General features: G+C 40.6%; 1 protein-coding gene across 1 annotated transcript in view; it reads right to left on the bottom strand.

Annotated features, from left to right (window-relative positions):
- The window catches only part of LOC118803987 (NAD(P) transhydrogenase, mitochondrial-like), a 38,673-nt gene that overhangs the window by 5,820 nt on the left and 9,987 nt on the right, over positions 1 to 22,866 (bottom strand). Inside the window, exons 7-17 of the mRNA XM_036564568.1 lie at positions 22,058 to 22,191; positions 20,701 to 20,892; positions 19,692 to 19,845; positions 17,411 to 17,572; positions 16,333 to 16,443; positions 15,532 to 15,677; positions 14,372 to 14,567; positions 9,978 to 10,211; positions 5,918 to 6,078; positions 4,164 to 4,343; positions 3,502 to 3,661 (exon numbers count right to left, since the gene is read on the bottom strand). Coding sequence (XP_036420461.1) covers positions 3,502 to 3,661; positions 4,164 to 4,343; positions 5,918 to 6,078; positions 9,978 to 10,211; positions 14,372 to 14,567; positions 15,532 to 15,677; positions 16,333 to 16,443; positions 17,411 to 17,572; positions 19,692 to 19,845; positions 20,701 to 20,892; positions 22,058 to 22,191 — 1,830 coding nt within the window. The remainder of the gene's footprint in view (positions 1 to 3,501; positions 3,662 to 4,163; positions 4,344 to 5,917; positions 6,079 to 9,977; positions 10,212 to 14,371; positions 14,568 to 15,531; positions 15,678 to 16,332; positions 16,444 to 17,410; positions 17,573 to 19,691; positions 19,846 to 20,700; positions 20,893 to 22,057; positions 22,192 to 22,866) is intronic.

Here is a 22,866-nt window from a genome sequence, read left to right as displayed (position 1 = left end):
TAGCAGAACCCTTTTTGCTGCCATTTAGAACCCTTTAAAAAAAAAAGGTTCTATACAACAATGTACAACACATTCTACGTCAATCTGAAGAACCGTTTCACTATGCAAAGAATCATTTAATCATGCATATGGTTCTGTGAGTGTTCATGAGAACCGTTCAATATGAGCATTCAATAGAAATATACAACTATTGTCTTTACTAAAAAACCTAGGCTAACTATTCTAGCTGATGTTACCAGTGAAAATATATTCTGTGACATGCTAACATGTTGTCACATTGTCCACTGAGCAGAAAACAATGATTCCTTATCAGCATCCAACGCCATACAAGTTAGACCTGTTAGCTCATTAGCTCATCTGAAGGGGCAGCCTGCCATACTCAGCCAACCTGAAAACCTACCGTTTTCTCTCCACTGTTTTTGATAATAAAACATGCCTGTCTGTGTGTTTTCACCTAAAAACGTAAACCTGTGCAATTACACATTTCCACCAGAGAGGGCAAAATCCCCAAATCCTACATAGTGTTGCTTTAAATGGTGTGCAGCAGCAAAGGAAAAACATACCTGTTTCTCACTGTTTGATAATAAAACATGTTCGTCTGTGTGTTTTCACCTAAAAAGGCAAGCCTACAGCCCTGCGTTATTTTGTTTGGTTCTCTTCTTTGCATTGTTGTTCTCTCCTTGCGGTTAATCAGACATCAGTTCGTGAACTTTTACAGGTACTCAACTAACAAAATTAGTCCCTAGTCATGATATCTCAGTTCTGCCTGGCCAATAAAATGAAATACTGTAACTGTGGCTTGGTTGAGTGAGCTGAGCTGCTGTGCTGTTTTTGAGGCAGAGGGGGGATTCTCAGCCCTCCCTACCCCACTCCCCCCCCAAAATATCCTAAAAACACATCAAATCTGCTCCATTCATGTGCATGTTTATCATTCAAAACACGGCGATGTTGTCCAAAAGGCAACCAGTTTGCATGTATGATCACACATGCAGCTGTGTGTGTGTGTGTGATAATGAGTTAAAGCTGAGAAATCGTGGAGTGTGTGTCCTATCACAGGATGCATGGAGGTCACGTCTGTTTGGATTTAAAGTTCCAGCTCGAGCCTGGAAACAGGTCTGTGTGGAGCTGAGGGGAACTCCGTTTGATTGGAGTCAGATTGCGGTGTTTCCCGAACTGCTTGTGCAATCCAGCGCAGCAGGCGGGGAGGGCGAGGGAGAGGTTTGGAGGGGGTGCGTGAGAGTGAGAGCAACACACACACACACACACACGCACACACACACACCCCTGACCTGTGGTATGTGTGTGAGGGAATACAGACATGAAGTGAATCCCTCAGAGACTGTCACGCCTCACAGACTGACCTATAGGGAAATGAATCAATCTCTCTCTCTCTCTCTCTCTCTCTCTCTCTCTCTCTCTGTCTCTCTCTTTGTTTCTCAGTCCCTTTCTGTTCTCGCTTGTTCTCCCTTTCTCTGTCCGTCTGTACGCTGGCCTTCAAATGTTTGCTTTCTCTTGATTTTTTTTTTCCAAAAAAATGTCCTCAAGAGCGGACAGACATCAACATGTACTCTGGCCACTCAGGCCACTAAGCTAATGAGTCTTCAGAGGTGTGGACTCAAGTCTTATGACTGACTCAAGTCCGACTCGAGTCACAAATTTAATGACTTGAGACTCGACAAACACCAACACCAACAGACTCCAACACCAATGACTCGGACTTTGACTCGAGACCAGACGTGGAGAGTCTAAATGCAGACTGGACTCTACACTGCTGGTCACTTTTCATGTGAACGGATTCGTGTCCTGTTGTAAATTTTTACAGCACCGTCATCAAATGTCTGTTTTGCAGTTAAAACAAGTGCAATATTCACCACGAGGCTGAAATTTCATATTTGAATTTCCACCTTAAAGCAGCACCGTAAATTTTTGTTAAAACTAAAAGAAGTAGTGTTACTGAGTCAAAAACAACACACTAAAATATGAGAAAAAAACAACACACTAAAATATGGTGAGCGTGCGCTGCTGCGAGTCGCCCTATAAAGCCATCATTTAAAAGTCGGAGTTGTGGGACAGATTTGGTGGGAGCCTTTCAGACCATGTCATACATCTTTACATATTAACCCCTTAAAATCTCAGGCTTATTACATACTGAGGCTTATTATTCAGTAACTACAAGGACTTCAATGCAAACTGAGCTATTCTTAGGCTATATTAGTGTGTAATAAAACTTTGGGCCTGTTAAGGGGTCAACGTCACACACACAGCCTCAAAAAGAAGGTCCGTCTTCATATTTAGGCCTCAAATGATCTCAAAATCAACATTATACTGATGAAGATATGATGAGAGTAGTAGATAGTTCACTCACATCCTCAGAAGACACGTCCTTCACCAAGTTTAGACTGAGTTCTATTTGAATTCTCTTTCAACTGATGAAGCAATTGATAATGAGTGTCTTTACTAAGGAACCCTTGAAAAACCTTCTTTTTTAAGAGTGCAGTGTCATCAGGTCCAGGTTATTTTATTAGGTTCTGTTTAACTCTCACCAGCTTATTTAACACACTGTTGTGTTAAAGACCTTATTTCATAGAGTGATGTTAGCAAACTTTATCCAGTGGAACAGCTTCTATGACGCCAGGCACACCAGCTCAGCACAGGAAAATATATGATACTGATACTGAAGTGTAAAGAGGAACTCTCTCTCTCTCTTTCTGACCCTCTCTCTTCATCTGCATCTGATTCTTCTCAAATAATGTAGTATATGTGCATCAAATGTGAGGAAACAGTGCCCTCTGCTGGTTATGAGCTGCAGAGCAGACACTCGTCTCTAACAGCTGTCAGATTATATCCCCCAGATTTTACCTTACACAGTGCGTCACCAGACGTTGAGCTGCTCGGGCACAAGAGGACCGTTTGAGAGAAGCTTTCTGTTCACTTTCGTTCATTTTGGGCTGATTTTAGTCCAAAAATAAAGCCACACCTGAGCCGTTTTAGATCACGTCATAGCCCTGTGTTCTGCTACTGGACTGTCCATCATTTGATCCACAGACCTGCTTCACAATAAACGTTTATCCACAAAAAGGACTGTGCTGTAGAAGACGCTGCTCAAAAATACAAAGCATGAAGCGCGATCACTGTTTAATAATAATAAAAACAATAATAATTATAACACTACTACTACTACTACAGTAATTATAACAATTTACATTATTTACAGATATAATAATAATAATAATAATAATTATTATTATTATTATTATTATTATTATTATTATTATTATTATTATGCGATCTTTCCAACGAGCCCTGAATCACATTGCTAGCCTTCAGGTAACCAGAGACCCTGAAATACCCAGACTCTTCGCCTGCTGTCTTCTCTGAGGCATCCATGTTGTTAGTGTCATAATCACATCATTGCCAAGCAGTAAAGTCGACGAGTCTGTGCAACCCTTACCGCATATATGTATTTATGTGTGTGTGTGTGTGTTTGTGTGTGTGTGGTACCAGGCGTGATGATGATGCTATTGGCCTCCTTGATCAACTCGATGGTCTGCTCCACATTGACCTCGGTGTGTGTGCCCACGATCTCCATGGGTTTTCCGCCCAGTGTGGATGTAGTTCCGTATCCACCCAGAATGACGTTAGGCAGAGAGCGGTTCATAGCCTGCCACGGAAACAGGACTGAGATAAATTGTTTTTATATGGAAATATCAATTTGAAAGAGCTGCCATTTTAATTATAGCCTGCATTATTAATAACATTGTAATAGCAAATTTTAAGTGGGAAAATTTAAGCTGATTACACAGAGCTCATGAATTGCCTGTAGATGAGTTAGAACGATCAGAAATAACCAAAACACCCAACTGCTGTGACATCACAACTAGGGCTAGGCAATATGACAATTATCATGATAAATTAGCCCACAATATGTCCAATACAATATGCCTTTCTGAACACATCATGTATATCGTCAGTGCTTGTAGACACTGACCAACTGCATGTTTCATTATAAAGAGAGCAAAATTAGTCACATTTAACTGGATTTTGTGTCAAATACTGAATAAAAATCAATGTTTGATAGTATTTTTTTTAAATGTGGGTTCTTTTTTCGTGATTAGATTTTTGCCATATTGCCCACCTCTACTCTCTACTGCCGGCTTACGCACCACACACATGATGTAGGAGAGGATGGCACCAGATGAGCCGATCAGAGCGCCCACTATGGTCATCAGGTTGTTGTCCAGCAGGAAGCCCTCAGCGCACAGTGCCCAGCCAGAGTAACTGTTCAGCACTGTGATGACCACCGGCATATCAGCGCCCCCTATAGCTGCAGTCAGAGTTACACCCTGCACACACATGCACATTTGTATGCTTTTTTTATACCTTCTCAGGAAGTGAAGTCACATGAATGTTCCATATGCATTATATATCATCAGTGCAAGAAGGTGTGTTAATTAATTCATTAGTGAGTGACTGTAGAAGAACTTCTTATTCCATTAACCCTCTGGAGTCCATGAATTCACCCACGCGTCAAATCTTTTGTATCTGTTTCTGTGTCTCTGTGCTGATCCAGCACAGAAATCCAGTTCAAACATTTACTGAATCTGTAGAGTCGTCCCTTCCATTCCATCTTATCACGAGATCATACGTGACTCACATCCAGAGTTATGAGGCTATGAAGAGGGGCTGTGATACACGTCATCTGCCTTTCACCGTGTGGAACTGGTGGATTCGTGTGTCCGTCTACATTCTGTGTGAAACTGACCAATGCACATTCAGGAAATCACTAAGGACTGACCATCACGTCGGAAACCCTTCATTCTTCATTCAGTCCACATGGGAGACACATGTGAAATGGCGTGAAGAGAGACAGCTGCTGAAGTTGCTGCAGCGGTTTTGGAAAGTAGTGATGAAGATAACGAAGTATTTTGATATGAAACATATGAGGATCATGTTATATGATGAGCCTTTAAAGGAGAGTTTAAGAAGATATGCACAAATCCAGAGGGCTAAGTGTCAATCAGCATAGGAAATAAGATGCTAAAATTGTCTTCTCATTCAAATGTTCAGTTCATGTTCAGCTCCACCAGAATGTAACAGCTGTACCATTTATGGTGGAACAGAAAATCTGGATGAGAAGCTGGCGAATAAGAATCAAAGTTTGTTGGGCTCTGTTCTTCTCTCTTTGGATTCTTTTAGTCTGAAATAAAATGCTAAAGCTCCAAAGTGAGAGGTGTTAGAAACAGTAAATTATCTGCATTTTATAAATTTTACTGCTTTTATAATCCTACAGAAATAAATGTTATATTTTTCTGTAATGCAAGGCCAGGTAGAGGTACAGAATGTTTAGGTGAAGGTGAGTCACTAAAAAGTTGCTAAAATATTAGCATTATCATCATTTTACAGTATTTGTAATCAAATATAAATAAATTATATATTATATTATATTATTGTCTGTAACGCAAATCCAGGCAGATTATAGCTCAGTTTCTACTTTCTATTTTATAAATGTATATTTTGGCATTGGAAGATATGTAGGCATAAGAATACTGAATAATGGCATAGGCCCATAATTCCCATATCGGCTGCAAATTATGGGCCTATATATATATATATATATATATATATATATATATATATATATATATATATATATATATTAAAAAAATTAAGTATATATATTTTTATGTAATGTATCATAAATAGGATAATCATAAAATAGCAGGTGTTAATTATGGGCTTATACCTAACTATGTATGTAATTTATATATTGTAAATATTATCTCAAATATGAGTTTCTACTTTCTATTTTATAAATGTATATATTGGCTTTGGAAGATGCATGAGGAATATCAGATATTGGCATTGGCTTCTAGTTACCATATTGGTGCATCCATAGATTGATTGCAGTCCTACTCACCATGACCCCCGACAGGCCCGAGACAGCAAGCAGGCAGCCCAGGCCGGTGCCGTAGCCGTCACTCAGCATGAAGGGAACCATCCCCCCAACAGAGGCAGCTAACAGAGACGCGTTCAACATGTGGCGTCCAGGAAGCAGCAGAGGAGCGGAGTTCAGAATACCTGCACACAGACATGAATCAGCACATATTAACACCACACAGAAGAGCAGCTGGGGATTTAACTGGGAAACTGATAAGCATCCTAGTGTATTTCACTCTAGGAAAGGTGCAAAAAAATGAGATAAGACAAAGTCCTGTTATTCTGAAGCAACTATCATCACTTCTTCCAAAGACGACAACCTATGCCGTACACACATACATACACAGTAGTCCTAATTATCATTCATGTCCCTAATACGGCTGTTGCTGCAGCAAATTCTTTAGTGTAAGACTACAGCAATACTGGGTAAATTTAAACCTTTAAAATGCTTGTTACATACTTAAATGTGCAGTGTGTAAGATTTAGTGCCATCTAGTGGTGACGTTGCAGATTGCAACCAGCTGAATCCCCCTCCCTCACCCCTCCCTTTCCAAGCATGTAGTAGAACCTACGCTGGCCGTCAGGTTTTCCGTGGTCACCTGTCCCGATTTGACTCAATTTTTTCATTTTATTTCATGTTTTTTCTTCTGTGACGGTGAGGATTCACCCTCTCTCATTTTTTCTTGTGTTAACCGATAAATCTGATCCTCCATTTGTCAGAATTTGGGTTTTCAAACTTCGCACAGCACAAATTGGTCAACAGCACCGACAGCAACCACTGATTCTTCTTCTTTCTGTGTCTTCCAACTGGAGCTACAGCACCACCATATTCAAGCTGCTGGTTCAGTGTAAAACTGCAAAAAGCTCCCTCTAGAGCCAGTGTTTGGTTTGTCCATTCTGGGCTACTGTAGAAACATGGTGGTGCAACATGGTGTCCTCTGCTGGAAGTGGAGCCGCTCCCTATGTAGATATGAAGGGCTCATTCTAAGATAATGAAAACACAATGGTTACAGATGATTATACACTAACGAACACATGTTTTTGTATGCCATCTTCCATTTCTGCTAATAGAGCCCCCAAAATCTTACACACTGCACCTTTAAGTGTATTTCAGTTAAATATTCAGTCATCATTTAAGGTGACAGCTGGATTGTTCAAGGTGGAAAGGAAATTTGAATGAGATGCCGACTTCTTTCTCCTCCTCAAAACATCTGCTCTTAGCTGTGTGGACCCTCCTAAATAAACAGATTCTTGAATCTTGAGCTTTTGAAAATTATTCCAAAGAAAAGAGCACCATCTCTGAGCCTGAATCAACCTGACGAGTCTTATAAACAGCGCTCTTGGCAAAGTGACGGCTGCAGACATGAACACCGGCAATTACTCTAAAATTAGGACCCTCTACTCTTCAGATTGACCGGATCCATTTTGATCTTAACATGTGCACAACATCTTGCAGCACAGAACTAAGTTTCAGTGTTCCATGCGAAAGCGGGTGGGTAACCGGCCCACTGTAGGTGGGAGCGGGACAAATTCTGCAAATTAATGAACAGCCTGAAAAAAATACAATGATCAGTAAATCATACATAAACAATCTAAAATGATGACAGTAAAACAGTTAAAATGAATGAAGTCATTCTAAGGGCTATATAGCTGATCACCTGAGCAACACGCAGATTCTTGTAGCTTACAGAGAGGGCAGAGTCTTCAGTCCGACGGCCACAGCTGCCCAGCAAAACACCAAAAATAACTGCTCTCTGATTTAATTCCTGCTTTGTATTTACTGGGCATAAATGGCATTTGGTGAAGTTACTCACAGTGAACCTGATGACCATGACTGCCATGTTATTTCAGCAGGGAATAATGTGTTTATGAATAGACTGTGTCAGATATTGGATGTCAGTTCACCTTGACGGAACCGCACAGGCGGGAGCGAGACAATCTTGCGGGAATGGGCGGGGGTGGGACTGAAAATAGAGTCCAACACAGACCTCTACCTGGAGCTAAACCAAACAGTGTAGCTGAACCTGGTTTAGTGCTTTCTCTGCTACAGCACAATCAGATACGAGTGCAGTTGTTTATCAGGGATCTGCCCATTGCTGTTCTATCTGTGAAGCCCAGAGGGGTTTCATTAGGAAACTCTTCATAAGAGGAGACAACTGTAAAGAATTCGGAAATCTGCAGTTAATTATCAGCGTGTGAGGAGCCGAATGCCGGCTCCAGTCTCTCTTCTTCATCAGACTGCTGGCTGCAGTACTGTAGGACAGTCGTTCTCCTCCCATAAACAATCAGAAACAGATAAGATCACTTTTGGCTCTTTCTTCTCTTTCTGGATGTATAAAACTGAGGCTCTCTGTGGACGCTGGCCTCCTATCGTCCACTCCAGAGACCCTGGAATTACTGAAAATTCTGAGAGGCCAGGACTTTAATCTCACAATGGCTCCATCTGTAGGCCAACATCGTCAATAACTTTGTTTAGAACCCCTCTCAGAGAGAGAGAGAGGGGTGGTTTGGAGTAGAGAGAGAGAGAGGCTGGAGTATATCAGTAAACCGTGGTGATTAAAAGCAGCAGAGACAGAATGAGGACACACAGACACTCTGCTTTTTATAAAAACAGACAGCAGAGATCTCTTGCATGACCTGACATCTGAGAAAACGCATTACTCTACAGGAGGCTGTGGTCTTAACTTTAATACTGAAGGGCTGCATGTTACGACGATACACAGAAAGGTTCGTTTTACTGACATTTGATTCTCCTGAAGCTCTCGTCCCCTCGTATGTATTGTTTTTAACTACGTTCCAGGGCTGCAATGACTAGTTGACAAAACTGTTGTTTTATATGTAGATATTGCTTTTTTAATTGCTTTTTATTATTGCAACTACTGATCATTTCCATAATTGATTAAATCAGTAAATTACAATTACGATCATTTTGATCAATCAGATACTTAAGATTTAACATGATATAAACCTTTTATTTAAAAAATACCAGCATTTCTCCTTTAGCACAGAGCTCTTTAAAACACCTCCTTTCTCTTTTTTTAATTTATAAAATAAAAAACAACAATAAAAGCACTTTTACTAAGTATAGCAACAGAACTTTCTATTTTAATCAATGTGATAGCATTATATTACACACAAGAGTCCTGAACCTCAAAAAAAGTGCATGTAAAAAAAAGTTTTTGGGTGGACCAGAGTAAAAAAATGTAACCATATTAGAGGAAATGCGTATTTCAGCCATGTGTTTTAAACAAACTTTTTCAAAATGTAACTCATCTCCTCAGCCATTAACATTTATTGTTTTATTAGCCAAATTAAAACAGAAGCAGCTGAAAAGCAGACCGTGTTTAGTAAAGCAGATACACTATAAGCTTCTGTCCAGTGTGTTGTAATCTAAAATCATTGCGCAAAACAGTTTGTGGAAGTGTTGACATATTTCTGACTTCTTGGGTTGATGTTGTTGCCACCTGTAGCCTATTGTCCCTCTTTAATTTGAGTTATGTAAATGGGGAGCTCAAACATCATGAAGCAAACTAATAAACAACAAGATTTGTAGCTAACTATTTTTTATTATCGACATTATCGATGATGCTGATTAGTTGTTGCAGCCCCAAATACATTTCTTGCCTTGCATGTAAAACAATGGTTCTTTAAGGGTTCTTTAAGAAACAGAATAGTTCTGCTTAGACCTATGAGTTCTATATTGCACCAGTACATGTTTAAATGGTGAAATGGTTCAGATTGATGGAGAATGTGTTGGTTCTATATAGCACTAAAAAGGGTTTTGCCATAGTTACGTCAAGCTTGTTACAAAAGCAGAACCCTTTTTGGTGCTATATAGAACCATATACAATACATTCATCTTCAATCTGAAGAACCATTTCACCATGTAAAGAAACATCTAAGCATGCAAATGGATGTATATAGAACTCTAATAGAACCATTCTCTTTACTAAAGAACCTTCAAAGGACCATCTTTTTTAAGCAATATCAAAGAAAACAGAGCAGAAATAAATTAGTATGCTAGCATTTGGGAATCTCACCTTGCAACTTCCCGTAGGCGACAAGCGAGCCGGTGAAGGTGACTCCGCCGATGTAGGTGCCCAGGTAGGCCACGGTCTTCACCACGTTAGCAGCCGGGTGAACGTCCAGGTGAGGGTGTTCGATCATAAACTCTGCAATGCAGGTGAGCACAGCAGCCAGACCCACCAGGCTGTGGAACGCAGCCACGAGCTGAGGCAGGTCTGAGATTTCAATCCGCTTAGCGATGGTCAGACCTGAGGGGTAGGAGTTCTGTTAGCCGCATCATTTGAAGGATGTATTTAAAGCAAAAAATCTAAATTTTCACACTTTTCCCCTAAACCAGCTAAGGTATGTTTGGTGTCTGAAGTTCGCTGCTTTAGTTTTAGCACTGGAGCTACATGGCTAATGTAGCTATCAAGCAATGGACACTTATTAGCATGGACAGTTAGCATAGTGAAAGCTGTATGCCTAAATTATCACACACTCACCACGTGCTGCTACTGTGTTTACCTATGCTAATGTATTACACATTACACCTACAGGAGCTTTTGTCGCGTCCCATTCTAAATCCATAGGTATTAATATGGAGTTGGTCCCCCTTTGCAGCTATAACTGCTTCCACGCATCTGGGAGGCTTCTACAAGATTTTGGAGTGTTTCGGTGGGAATTCTTGTTTCTGTGGGACACTAGGGGACGAGAGGGGCTGGCTCACAATCTCCGTTTTAGTTCATCCCAAAGATGTTCGATGGGGTTGAGGTCAGGGCTCTGTGAGGGCCAGTCAAGTTCTTCCACACCAAACTCACCCAGTCATGGACCTTGCTTTGTGTACTGGGGCTCAGTTATGCTGGAACAGAAAAGTTCTTCTCCAAACTGTTTCCACAAAGCTGTAAGCGTACAATTGTCCAAGATTTCCCTTCACTGGAACTAAGGGCCTAATCCAACCACTGAAAAACAACCCCATAGCATTATCCCTCCTCCACCAAACTGTACATTGCAGTCAGGCAGGTGACGTTCTTCTGGCATTCACCAAACCCAGACTTGTCCAACAGACTGACAGACAGAGAAGTGTGGTTTGTCACTCCAGAGAACACGTTTCTACTACTTCAGAGTCCAGTGGCGGCCACTTTACACCACTCCATCCCACGCTTGGCATTGTGCTTGGTGATGTAAGGTTTGCTTGCAGCTTCTCAGCCATGGAAGCTCCCAGCACAGTTTTTGTGCTGATTTTAAAGCCAGAGGAGGTTTGAACTCTACAGTTATTGAGTCAGAAGAGTGTTGATGTCTTTTATGCACTATGTGTTTCAGCACTCGGGGACTCCACTCTGTAACTTTACGTGGTCTGACACTTTGTGGCTGAGTTACTGTGCTTCCTAAACATTTCCACTTTTCAATAACACCACTCACAGTTGATCGTGGAATATCTAGAAAAGAAAAAATTTTGTGAACTGACTTGTTGCAGCGGTAGCATCTATTACAGCAGCACGCTGGAATTCAGTGAGCTCTTTAGAACGACCCATTCTTTCACAAAGTGTGTAAAGGCAGACTGCATGGCTACGTGCTTGATTTTATACACCTGTAGCAATGAGACAAACCCCTGAATTCAATGATTAAGAGGTGTCCCAATAATTTTGTCCATATAATGTACTTTAGTCCATGTTTATAGATAACTGTAAGTAATACAATGCCAGAAACCACTTAATCAAGTCTATTAGAGATACTGAACAACATGGTCTGAACCAAGTGTGTTGATTTTTTGGGCATGCAGTTAGCACCATGCTAATTGGTGGGGTTTAAGCTTCTATTACATACATGTTAGCTTCGTTAGCGTTGTAGCTGGAGTGCTTAAACTAAAGAAGTAAACTTCAGACAAACATGTCTCTGCTGATTGCTTTAATTTGGGGTAAGAGGGGGAAACTGTAAAATGCATGATGTGTGTGTTATTGAGCAAGAACACAAGGCTGTAATGGATGACAAACAAATCATTTCTGAGTCTGATTCCAGAGGAACGTGTGTGTTTTGAATTAGTGGAATAGGCGAGATTCCAGGCTAGCTCCGCTGTGTGTTATTACACAGTAAGGCTGGAAACTCAAAGGGGGAATTAACAAGTCATCAGAGACATTTACCCTGTAAACGACAGCAGACTTTGATTCTATAGTGGTTACAAAATCCAAAACATGCCATGCATCTTCAGCCTTTACAGGCACGCCACGATAAACAGCAGCTCTGCAGCTGACAATACGTTATGTATTGCTAGGTCATATAAACTACTTCCTTTTCTAATCTGGAATGCCCAGGCCTTTGTCTCTGCTTCATAAACCTTAATGATCTTTTCTTTTTTGTGTGCAAAGCCTAGCTCTGACATTAACAACGAAGCTTAAGTAGTACTTTTGTTGTTACTGAAGTGCTGTCACTTTCATATATAGTTTTTTTTTTTATGTACAGTTGTGTGCAAAAGTTTTGGCACCCCGGTCAAAGTCCACTTCTGCACATTTTAATGCACATTGTAATTACTGCTTATTTGCTGAATTTAACATATTTGGGAAATAAATTAATTTAAAAAGGCATAGTTATAGCACATTTTGTATTTCATGCTTGTTTTTTTTTCAATATGTTAAACTCAGCCAACAAACAGAAACTATTTGTTGAAATTGGCAGAAACATTTATATTTAGGCATGTTCTCTGTGGAGGTCTTTCCAATGTCAATCTTTATAAGGTTCACCGGCTTACATAACACACTGGTAACAGTACACCATTAGTGCTATCAGATGACATCATTACTTTGGGTTATGCCTGTTTGAGTGCTTTCGTCAATCCAATTTTCTTCACTGGGTCAAACTGACCGGTCAGCGTCCTCCCAAACTGGGAGCTATCCTGTCTCTATAAGGAGACACCTAGAGACACCTGAACCTCCTGATAGTTTTGAATTCTCATGTACACCTAAATCTGAGCTGAAAGCACCAAACAGAGGTCACTCTATTCACTGAATACAAATGCTACAACTAAGTAGATTTTTAATAAATTCATGCCTCATGTTAAAGTTTATCTTTATTCAGTGCTCATGCAATAACACAGACAGACAACCTGGAGTCACACTGATACAGATATCATATGAGAATACCAAACAGATATCATAGCCCCAGTACATTAAGGGGATAAAGGTTATAGGAGATATATATACTCCATAAAACATGCAATTTAATTTGGGGTGTTCAAACCTTTGTGACTGTACATATAAAAATCATTCAGACCCAGGGTTATAAGTGCTAAAGAAATTGTTTATAGACCTATTTCCAAGTTATAAATATAAAATACTGTATTTGTTTTAGTTTTATGTATCCATTTTTGTCTGAAATAGTATTATTTTAGTGCATAATACTAATACATTTCGAGATAGTTTTCCTGCTAACAGCAGGATTTAGCATTTAGGATGCTTTATGCTTTAGAACTGATAATAATGAGCTGATGAATTGATTCAGGTGTGTTCAATTAGGGAACCACAGAATTGTGCTGAGCTCCAGCAGCTGTATTACACAGACGTCCTATCTATTTGTTGTAATTTTATCTTATTATACAGCATCCAGTATGGAAATCTTAAACTATTCAATCAAAGCTGACAGTCAGCTGTCATGTCTGTTACCCAGCAACCGACGATCCACACACAGCTGAAATGTAAACATGTAATAAATAATCATGTTAGTTAGCCAGAAAGCTACTGTTACTGACGTAAGAAAGGCCAAACTAAAGTGTGATAAAGTGTAAATTGTGAATACTGTGAGAGCGCCCCCTGCTGTTTATCAGAGCGTCGTCACTCCCCAGTTTCAGTCTCCATTTCCCAAACACTTTAGCCGAGCACGCAAACGTTATTCCTCCTAATAAACAGACACCCGTTCAGTTCTGTCTCCTCATTATTCACCACCATCACTGTAATATTTCATTATCAACATTAACACACAAAGGTAATGAGAGGGGATGGAGGAGATCGAGTCTGCAGCGTCTGAGATTTTAAAAACGCAGAGTTAGAAAAGAAAAATCTCACAGTGAAATCAGCGTTTTACAGTATGAATAAATGTAGCATCATTATGTTGGTAGTGAACTATGCTGCCTGACAAAGCTGCCTAAAAACGATAGAAACGGATGCTTGAACTGAAGTTAGGACACTGTTGGGGTTCATCCTAAAGTTAGGACAGTATTTAGGAGATTTAGTCTAGTTAGGATGTTTGTGTAATACTGTTTTCTTATCTGGAGTTAATGATGAGATTATGAAGGTAGGAACTGTTATTCTGTAATAGCTACTGTCCTAAATTCAGTTCATACTGAAGTCGTCATGGAGACTAAAATCACATCAGATTTCAGATAAGAAATTTCTGTAATACGACCCCAGAACTGCAGATTATCCAGAATGCTAAGTATTACCCAGAACTCCTCCTGTTCCCATAGCGAGGGACATCTGTGTCAAGAGCTCAGTGGAAGGTTTAAGGGCACCCAGCGTGGCAGCGATGCCACCGGCCACACCGATCATGCCAAGAGCATTTCCAAGGCGACTGGTGCCCTGCGCAGAGAGACCAGCCAAAGCACCCACACAGCAGAGCCCGGAGCCCAGATACATCATCTACACACACACACACACACACATGAGTTACTGCCCCAGGGAGGTTCACAAACACTCCAGACACTAAAAATTTGTGACACAGAAAAATGAAAACTCTTGGCCAAAACAGAAACCAAAATTCACACTGTGCCAAAAACTAAAACAGGCTAACAATAAAAAAAAGCAGAGAAACACTTCACTGATCTAAAGGATACATGACACTTACAGCTTGTCATGAAAAAATTGACATAACCCTACATAAATGTTTATTAATCTTTAACAAATGATTATTCCAAAAAGCCACATCTGTCTTAAAGGCTACTTTAGCTAACTAATCAAACTGATCAAAATCGGCAAATGTAACCTAACCATAACGACATAAGTTTTTATTAATATTTATGTAGGGTTAGGTCAGTTGTCACGACAAGCTTATGTAGGTGTTCTTTTCCCTCTGGCTGTCGTTTATATCATTTCATAAACTGAATGTACGAATTGCGCTGCCTGCAGGGACTGTCCTTTCTGCTTCTGTTGTTTTGCCATGTTGTGCATTATTGAACGGGAGATTGTGTTTTCTAGTTCGTATCAAATCTCTAGTGCTGCACTTCTTGAGTTCTTGAGCATTTTCATGCTCCACTTGAACAGAGACTTTAAATCTTTTGTCCAATATTCTTTGTAGAAGCCATGAAATAGTTCCACACACTCAATATTTTGACTGTTGATCCACCAGCATTTCTCATTTTATCTTATTTTATCAAATCAATTTCAAAATCAAAACAAATCTGAAAAGTCCTAAATTTTGATGCCTAACTGTAGGCCAATTTAATCTTTATTTTTTCGGTCAAAATCTTTGCCCTTTTTCTCTGAAACTGAAATTTTTTTTATCTTTTTCTTACCAGAAGGTTTTAGTAACTCCAAAATTCCCTACTAAAAATGCATTTGACAAAAGCAGTAATACCATAACAAACTTGAAAACCCACAAACACACCTGTTCAATGCTGTAGCCGCTGGTCAGGGATGCCCCGTATCCCCCCACGAACACAACCCCAGGAATGGCATAGAGGTAGTTGTACTCTGGAGGGTCCGTTGCCCTCTTAAACATGTCCAACATCCGCTGGGTTATGAGGAAACCACCTGAAACACACACATAACATCATCATCCACCTGTAGCACACACTGATCAGTAATCACCTGGCGGAACACACTAAGACTGATTTTGCTGCAGAATATGGAGCACTTGGGTCTAATCGCATTTCACCCCTCGCCCCTACTACTCAGCCCTACCGCCTCCGTTTTGCGCGTTTAGTTCTAGGGCTATGGTGTCCCAATTCAAGTTGTGATAGAGGGGTAGAGTGAAGTGTTGTGTACATTGCCCTCCAAACAGAGGTTTTTCAAAGACACACTCCAAACAGAGTGTTATGAGAAATCAACACACAAATCAATAAAGTAAACACGTTACGTGTGCATCACAAACGGGTTCATCAAACGTTAACAGAATCCAAAGTCGCTAATGTTTTACATGCTAGTTAGCATGTCATGTAGCTAAGCTAACAACAAGACTACAGCAAAACCCATTTTTACATAAAAGCCATCAATGACTACTGATGACGCGTCGGGATCTGGAAGGGTTGTCCCATTACATAGGGGAAGATTTCAACCTCTTCCCTTTGTAACTCAGTTCCAAGGAGCAAGGTGACACCGGAAAACAAGGGGTAGGGGTAAAAATAAGAAAAGCTATTGGGCCTTACAGTGTGTGTGCCTCCCTACGGTGCATGTGTTTTATACACACCTGCAATGTTGATGGAAGAAACGAATGCAGCCAAAAGAGCGAGAGACTCCGGAAGAGTGGAGGGAGTGAGACCCCCACCCATCAACACCAACCCACCTACTGCTGTTAGACCTACATACACAAACACACAAACCATCATGATCATCACGTCATCATCATCACCATCACCACCATCAGAACATCTTCATTACCAAAATCACATATTAATAATAATAATAATAATAATAATAGAGCACTCTTTCAATATTGGTGGCAGGTCGAAGTGCTTTACAGACAGACAGAAACTGAGTATTCATTTAAAATCTTATGATCAGATTAAAGAGATAAACACCAAAGAGCTGTAGAGTTTAATGAAGCGCTGAGTTAAAGAGCTGTGTTTTCAGATGTTTATTAAAAGTGAGCTCTCAGCTTGACTGTCTAATAAAAGGTGAACTGAGCTCCACAGTTTAGAAGCAGAATAACAGAAAGAGTCTCTTCACATTTTCTGTATTTTACGGAAGGCATTTAAAATCTCTCTAAAAGATCCAGGCAGTCAGTGCAGTGTGTAAACGGGGTAATATGAGCTGTCTGTGTTGGTTTTGTGAGGATCCACACTGCTGCGTTCTGTATGAGTTGTAGAGGATGGATTGCTTTCTCCACTCAGAAGATCATTACAGTGATCAACTCGGCTGAACAAGCGCAGCAGCAAGTTTCTCTGCGTCGCTCTGAGAGAGAAAAGGCTGAACTTGTTTCTCACATGATAAAAAGCTGCTTTGGTGACTGTCTTTACATGCAGATTAAACAGAGCTCAGAGTCTAAGATCACACCCAGGTTTCTACTGCACGTTTGGGATACGAAGATAAAGAGCCAAGATTCTCGCAATGCAGATCAGTGTAGTAGTTTTTGTTGATGTAAATGCACTAATTTTTACTCACGCCTTGAACTCAGTTAACAAAAATCTTTGCTACACTCATAAATTTCTGTTCATCATTTTTCTTTCTATATTTGCTGTATTTTTTACATGCTCTCAGTTTGGGAGAATTTGGCTGTTGGGGGAATCTGTTCACATTAATCGTACGAGAAAGAGAGAGAGGCTGACCTGAGATGGCGTTGGTGACGGACATTAGTGGAGAGTGCAGGGCGGGAGTGACCCCCCACACAGTGTGATATCCCACAATGCCGGCCAGGCCAAAGGTCGTCACCATCTGTGTAAAGGCAGCGTTGGGGGAGGCGATCCCCAAACCCAACACTGTAGACACACCTGCACACACACACACACACACACACACACACAGGTATAAACACACTCACAGTTCCTCACACTGCTTCACTGATTCATTTACTCTGTGAGAAAGGCCACTTGCTGAACTTTGAATGTTCAAACACACACCTTTAATTCATAGTCTGTTTGGCTGTTCAGACTGCAGACAAATTGGATTTGTTTCTCACATCAGATCTTTTGAGTTGACTGTCCGCTCTGTTATTTGCAAGTGGCCAGATCTGATTTGTGCGTCCAGACATCATCAGTCTATATCTGTGGTAACGATGTAGGTGTCAGTAACTACGTAACGGATTTCAAACGCAATGCAGGAGAGATGGAAGAGCATCATGTCGCCCTCCAAATTCTATAGAATTCTCTTCATAATCATGAATCTTTGATTCTTGAATTGCTCTTCTTGAATCCAAGCACATCATTACTTTGGATGTGACATCATCTCTGTTTGTCGAGTCGTGAGTGACGCAGAAGACACTTTGGTCTTGTTCAGACTGCCAGCCCCAATCTGATTTCTGTCATATCCAGATTGTATGCAGATTGATTTTTGATAGTCTGGACAGCAAAAAAAAAAAACTCAAAAAACTTGTAATCTGACTTTTCCACATTGGATTCAAACCACATTTGGAGGTGGTTTGAAATGTGACTCCAATCAGATTTTTACAGATGTGTCTCAGTCTGGACCCTTTGGACGCTCAGTTCGGATTTCAAAGTGTCTTTTGCGTCACTCACATGATGAAGGGCTGGGACTCAAGAAGAGCTCCAAAGATTCATGATTATGAAGAGAACTCTGAAGAGTTTGGGGATAAGATGATGCTCCTCCATCTCTCCAGCATCTGTGTTTGAAATCCACATCACCAGCATAGCTACGTAGTTACTGATGACTACGTCGTTACCACGGCAACCCATGCATATAGACTAGTGATGTCTGGACACACAAATCTGATCTGATTATCTGCAGATAACATAACATAGCAGAAAGTCGTCTCAAAAGATCCGATTTGAGAAACAAATTAAATTTGTCTGCAGTCTAAACACAGCCTTTGAAATCAGATTTAAGTGTCCAGAATGAGACGCATCTGTAAAAATGTTTGGAGTCGCATTTCAAACCACTTCCAAATGTGATTTGGATCTGATTAACAAAAATTAGATGTGCTTTTTTTTGCTGTCCAGACTATCAAAAATCAATCTGGATACAATCTGGATATGACAAAAATCAGATTGGGCTGGCAGTCTAAACACAGACTTATTCCTCAGTGCTGGGAGATACTGACCAAACTTAATATCATGACCTTTTCCAAATAAATATTGCATAATATCTAAGTTGGCATTAATAATATTAATGAGCCCATGCGTCCTAATGGCTGCTGCTCTATACTAAAAGAATGTCTTACAAATATGACAGTGTTTATGTAGGTTGGCCTGTTCTGTTTTTTCGGAACTCCACCGATTTTTCATTATTTCTGCAAAATTGAGTGTGTGAGATGTAAACAGAGTGATTCAGAGTGGTTTGGTGTGAAACGGTTCAGATGTCTTTACAGTGGTGGTGATAGGAACCAGGGGTCGCCATGACTACAACACAAATATTTTATTTACTGTCCAAAACCACCTGTGAACCTACACGTGTCTGAGGTTTATATGGAATGTTGAAGATGTGAAAATCTGAAATAATAAGTTTTCTTTTGCCTCACAATGTCCTGCATGTACCCCTCCACCACAAATGGATTAAAATAGTTAACAAAGATTAACAAAGCATGGTGGATGTTGTGAACAATTCTGACTAGGTAAGTTTCTCTAGAAAGCAGCATTTCACACCAAACCACTGTGAATGACTGTTTACACCTTAAACTTTAAACTAAAACACTAAAAAGAGAACTTTACACAGTAATGGTAGATGTTAACCAGACAGAAAGTTCATTTACAGAAAGGGAAAGCATCTGAAGTACCAAGCAAAGGACATACACTGCAGTAACTAAGGTTTTGTTATCTATCAGTATCACTAAAACTAAAAATTGGTGTAACTATGTAATGCCACAACCAACATACTGATGTAGATATTCAGCCCAGCATCACCTGTTCTGTGCTGGTGTGTGTGCAGGTGTGATACCTGCTGTGTAAACCCCAGCTGAGGTCATGGTTCTCCTGAAGGGTGAAATCTCCGCCTTTTTCTCCGCCTCTAGCTCTGCTACTGTTTTCTGTTTGGCCGGTGCTGCGGGAGGGGTGGTCTTCGGCAGGGGGGAGGGGAACAGATTCTTGCCGTCCTGCAGACAGGTAATGAAATATCACTTTACTGTGCGTGTCTGCGTGAGATCAAATCAAACAGAACATTACCGTATCAAAACAGCCAAGTCAGGTTTTTACTAAAGTTGCCATCAAAATTAAATTAAAACCATAGAAGTATTCAATTGCACACATAAAGCTTGTACTACCGCCCTAGAAAAATACTGGCCAATAGAATGGGACACTCTGGATCAGCCACACATGAGCCTAAGGACTCCATGTCCAATGCCAAGCGTGGGCTAGACGGGCATAAAGCCCCCCAGCATTGGGCTGTGGAGGAGTGGATGTGGATGGAGCTCCATCCATATATTTAACAAATACATTTTTGATCATTTTCATACATTGCAAAAATATATGTGTTTTTTCTGTTATATTTCTGTTGACTAATCTGTTCTTCTTTGTTAGATCTTTAACATAATCTAACAAAGCAGAAAATAGGTAGAATTTTACTTTGATGCACAAACAGGAATATAAGTCACACGTCAGTCATGTTTTATTGTTACTTCGCTTAAACAAAACAGGAGCTCTTACTGATCTGAACTGTGCTCTGACCGATAAATCCCAGTGCATCCAACAATAAATAAGTCCCGTGCATCTTTTATACAATGATAGGAAACATGGTAGAATACAGAAAACCCTGATTCTGCATCATCATGACCACTGTGAGCGTGTATGCGCTATATCTCCTCTGATGGCAGATTTAAATGAGTTAAAGGAGCCATTTGCAGGTCGCTGTTAAGACGCTCGATTCCATAGGGTTAAATACAGTCACTCCGGGTTAGAAACAGTGAGAGTGAGCAGGTCAGAGAGAGAAGTGTGTACGAGTCTGTACTGACCTGCATGACCACAGTTCCTCGGATCACGTGCTCCAGCGTGCCATAGTCGAACTGGTCTGTGGGCTGGAAGTGGAAGTACTCTTTATCAGGGCTGATGGCCTTCAGCAGCTTCAGAACGTTGTTGGAGTACAGAGAGCTGGCCTGAGTGGCCATCCGGCTCGGCAGGTCAGTGTAACCAATATGGGTCACTCCCTGGAGGGGGGGGGGAGAGAAAGAGAAAGAGAGAGAGAGAGAGAGATACACAACACATTTATAAACACAGAATAAAAATAAATAATCGGGTTTCATGCCGGTCCAGGCATCTTTTTCACATAAAACATCAGGCTTGGGTCAGACTCAGGTCTGTAACTGCCACATAAATAATTGTACCTAAGAAATTAATCAGTCTTTTTTTATCATATTGCAGTTAACTGCATGCAACTCTTACCTAAAGCGGTCAAATTGTGTAATTTATTTACATTTTGCACAGTGTCCCAACTTTCTTGGAAAAGGGGTTGTAAATAAAACAGAATGCAATGATGATCAAATCATTTAAACCCTATTTTTAATTGAAAATAGTACAAAGACAATATATGAAATGTTGAAATTGTGAAATTTTATTGTTTTTTGAAGAATATATGCCTATTTTGAATTTCATTTCAGCAACATGTTCCAAAAAAGTTGAGACGGGGTCATGTTTACCCATTTAAGACCACAGTCAGTATTTGGGAACTGAGGTGACTGAGCGCTGTAGTTTTGAAAGTGAAATGTTTTCCTTTTCTTACCTGATACAGAATTTCAGCTGCTCAACATTTCAAGGTCTATTTTGTTGTATTTTTCGCTTCATAATGTGCCAAATGTTTTCAGTGGGTGACAGGTCTGGACTGCAGGCAGGCCAGTTTATCACCTGGACTCTATTACTACAGAGCCATGCTGCTGTAATATGTGCAGAATGTGGTTTGGCATTGTCTTGCTGAAATAATCAAGGCCTTCCCTGAAAAAGACGTCATCTGGATGGCAGCATATGTTACTCCAAAATCTGTATATATATTGTTCAGCATTAATGGTGCCTTCACAGATGTGCAGGTCACCCATGCCATGTGTGCTAATGCCCCACCCCTTACCATCACAGATGCTGGCTTTTGAATTGTGTGCTGATAGCAAGCCGGACTGTCCCTCTCCTCTTTAACCTGGAGGAGTTGTATGTGCATATGCGTGTACATGTTGCACACTCACTATCTAGGCAACAAATATTCAATAAAATTCAACAAACTCAATAAATAAAATGCTCAAAAGTGGTAAAGTCATTTGAATAGCTGCCATGTTTGACACTTGTGTAGAAACAGATGTTTGTTTGTAGGTGTGTGTGTTTTCTGACCTTGTGAACATACAGTTCTCCAGGTTTTGTGGTCTCAATGTTTCCTCCAGCTTCAGCTGCTAAATCCACCACCACTGATCCATCCTTCATACTCTCCACCATCTGCCTGCTGATCAGCACCGGCGCTTTCTTACCTAAAACACACACACACACACACACACAAACACATACACAAACACACACACATCAGCACTCTTACCTAGCCCTTTGGCGTACAGGTGGGGAGTTGATGCATTTTATATACATAAACCCTCATACTGCGGAAATATTTGGAGATTTGTCAACCTGTTCTTCAATGGTCAGGACTCCCACGGGACCCCCACGGAGCAGATATTATTTGAGTGGTGGGTCATTCTCACCACTGCAGTGACATTGACGTGGAGGTGGACGTGCGAGTGGAGCTTTTAAACACATCAGTGTCGCTGCTGGACTGAGAACCAAAAATATCCAGCCAACAGCGTCCTGTGCGCAGCGTCCTGTGACCACTGATGAAGGACTAGAGGATGACCAACACAAACTGTGCAGCAGCAGATGAGCTCTCATCTCTGACTTTACATCTACAAGGTGGACCAACGAGTAAGGAGTGTCTAATAGAGTGGACAGTGAGTGGACAGCGGCATTGCTGTGTCTGATCCTCTCTCACCAGTACAACACACACTAACACGCCACCACCAAGTCAGTGAGACTGCAGTGCTGAGAATGACCTCCCACAGAAATAATACCTGCTCTGTGGGGGTTCTGACCATTGAAGAACAGGATAACAAAGTATGCAAAGAAACAGATGGACTACAGTCTGTAACCGTAGAACT

Source organism: Colossoma macropomum, unplaced genomic scaffold (genome assembly GCF_904425465.1).
Source record: "Colossoma macropomum unplaced genomic scaffold, Colossoma_macropomum, whole genome shotgun sequence".
Classification (NCBI taxonomy): Eukaryota; Metazoa; Chordata; class Actinopteri; order Characiformes; family Serrasalmidae; genus Colossoma; species Colossoma macropomum.
Note: the sequence above shows the minus strand (reverse complement) of the source record. Positions and strands in the feature narration are given on the sequence as shown.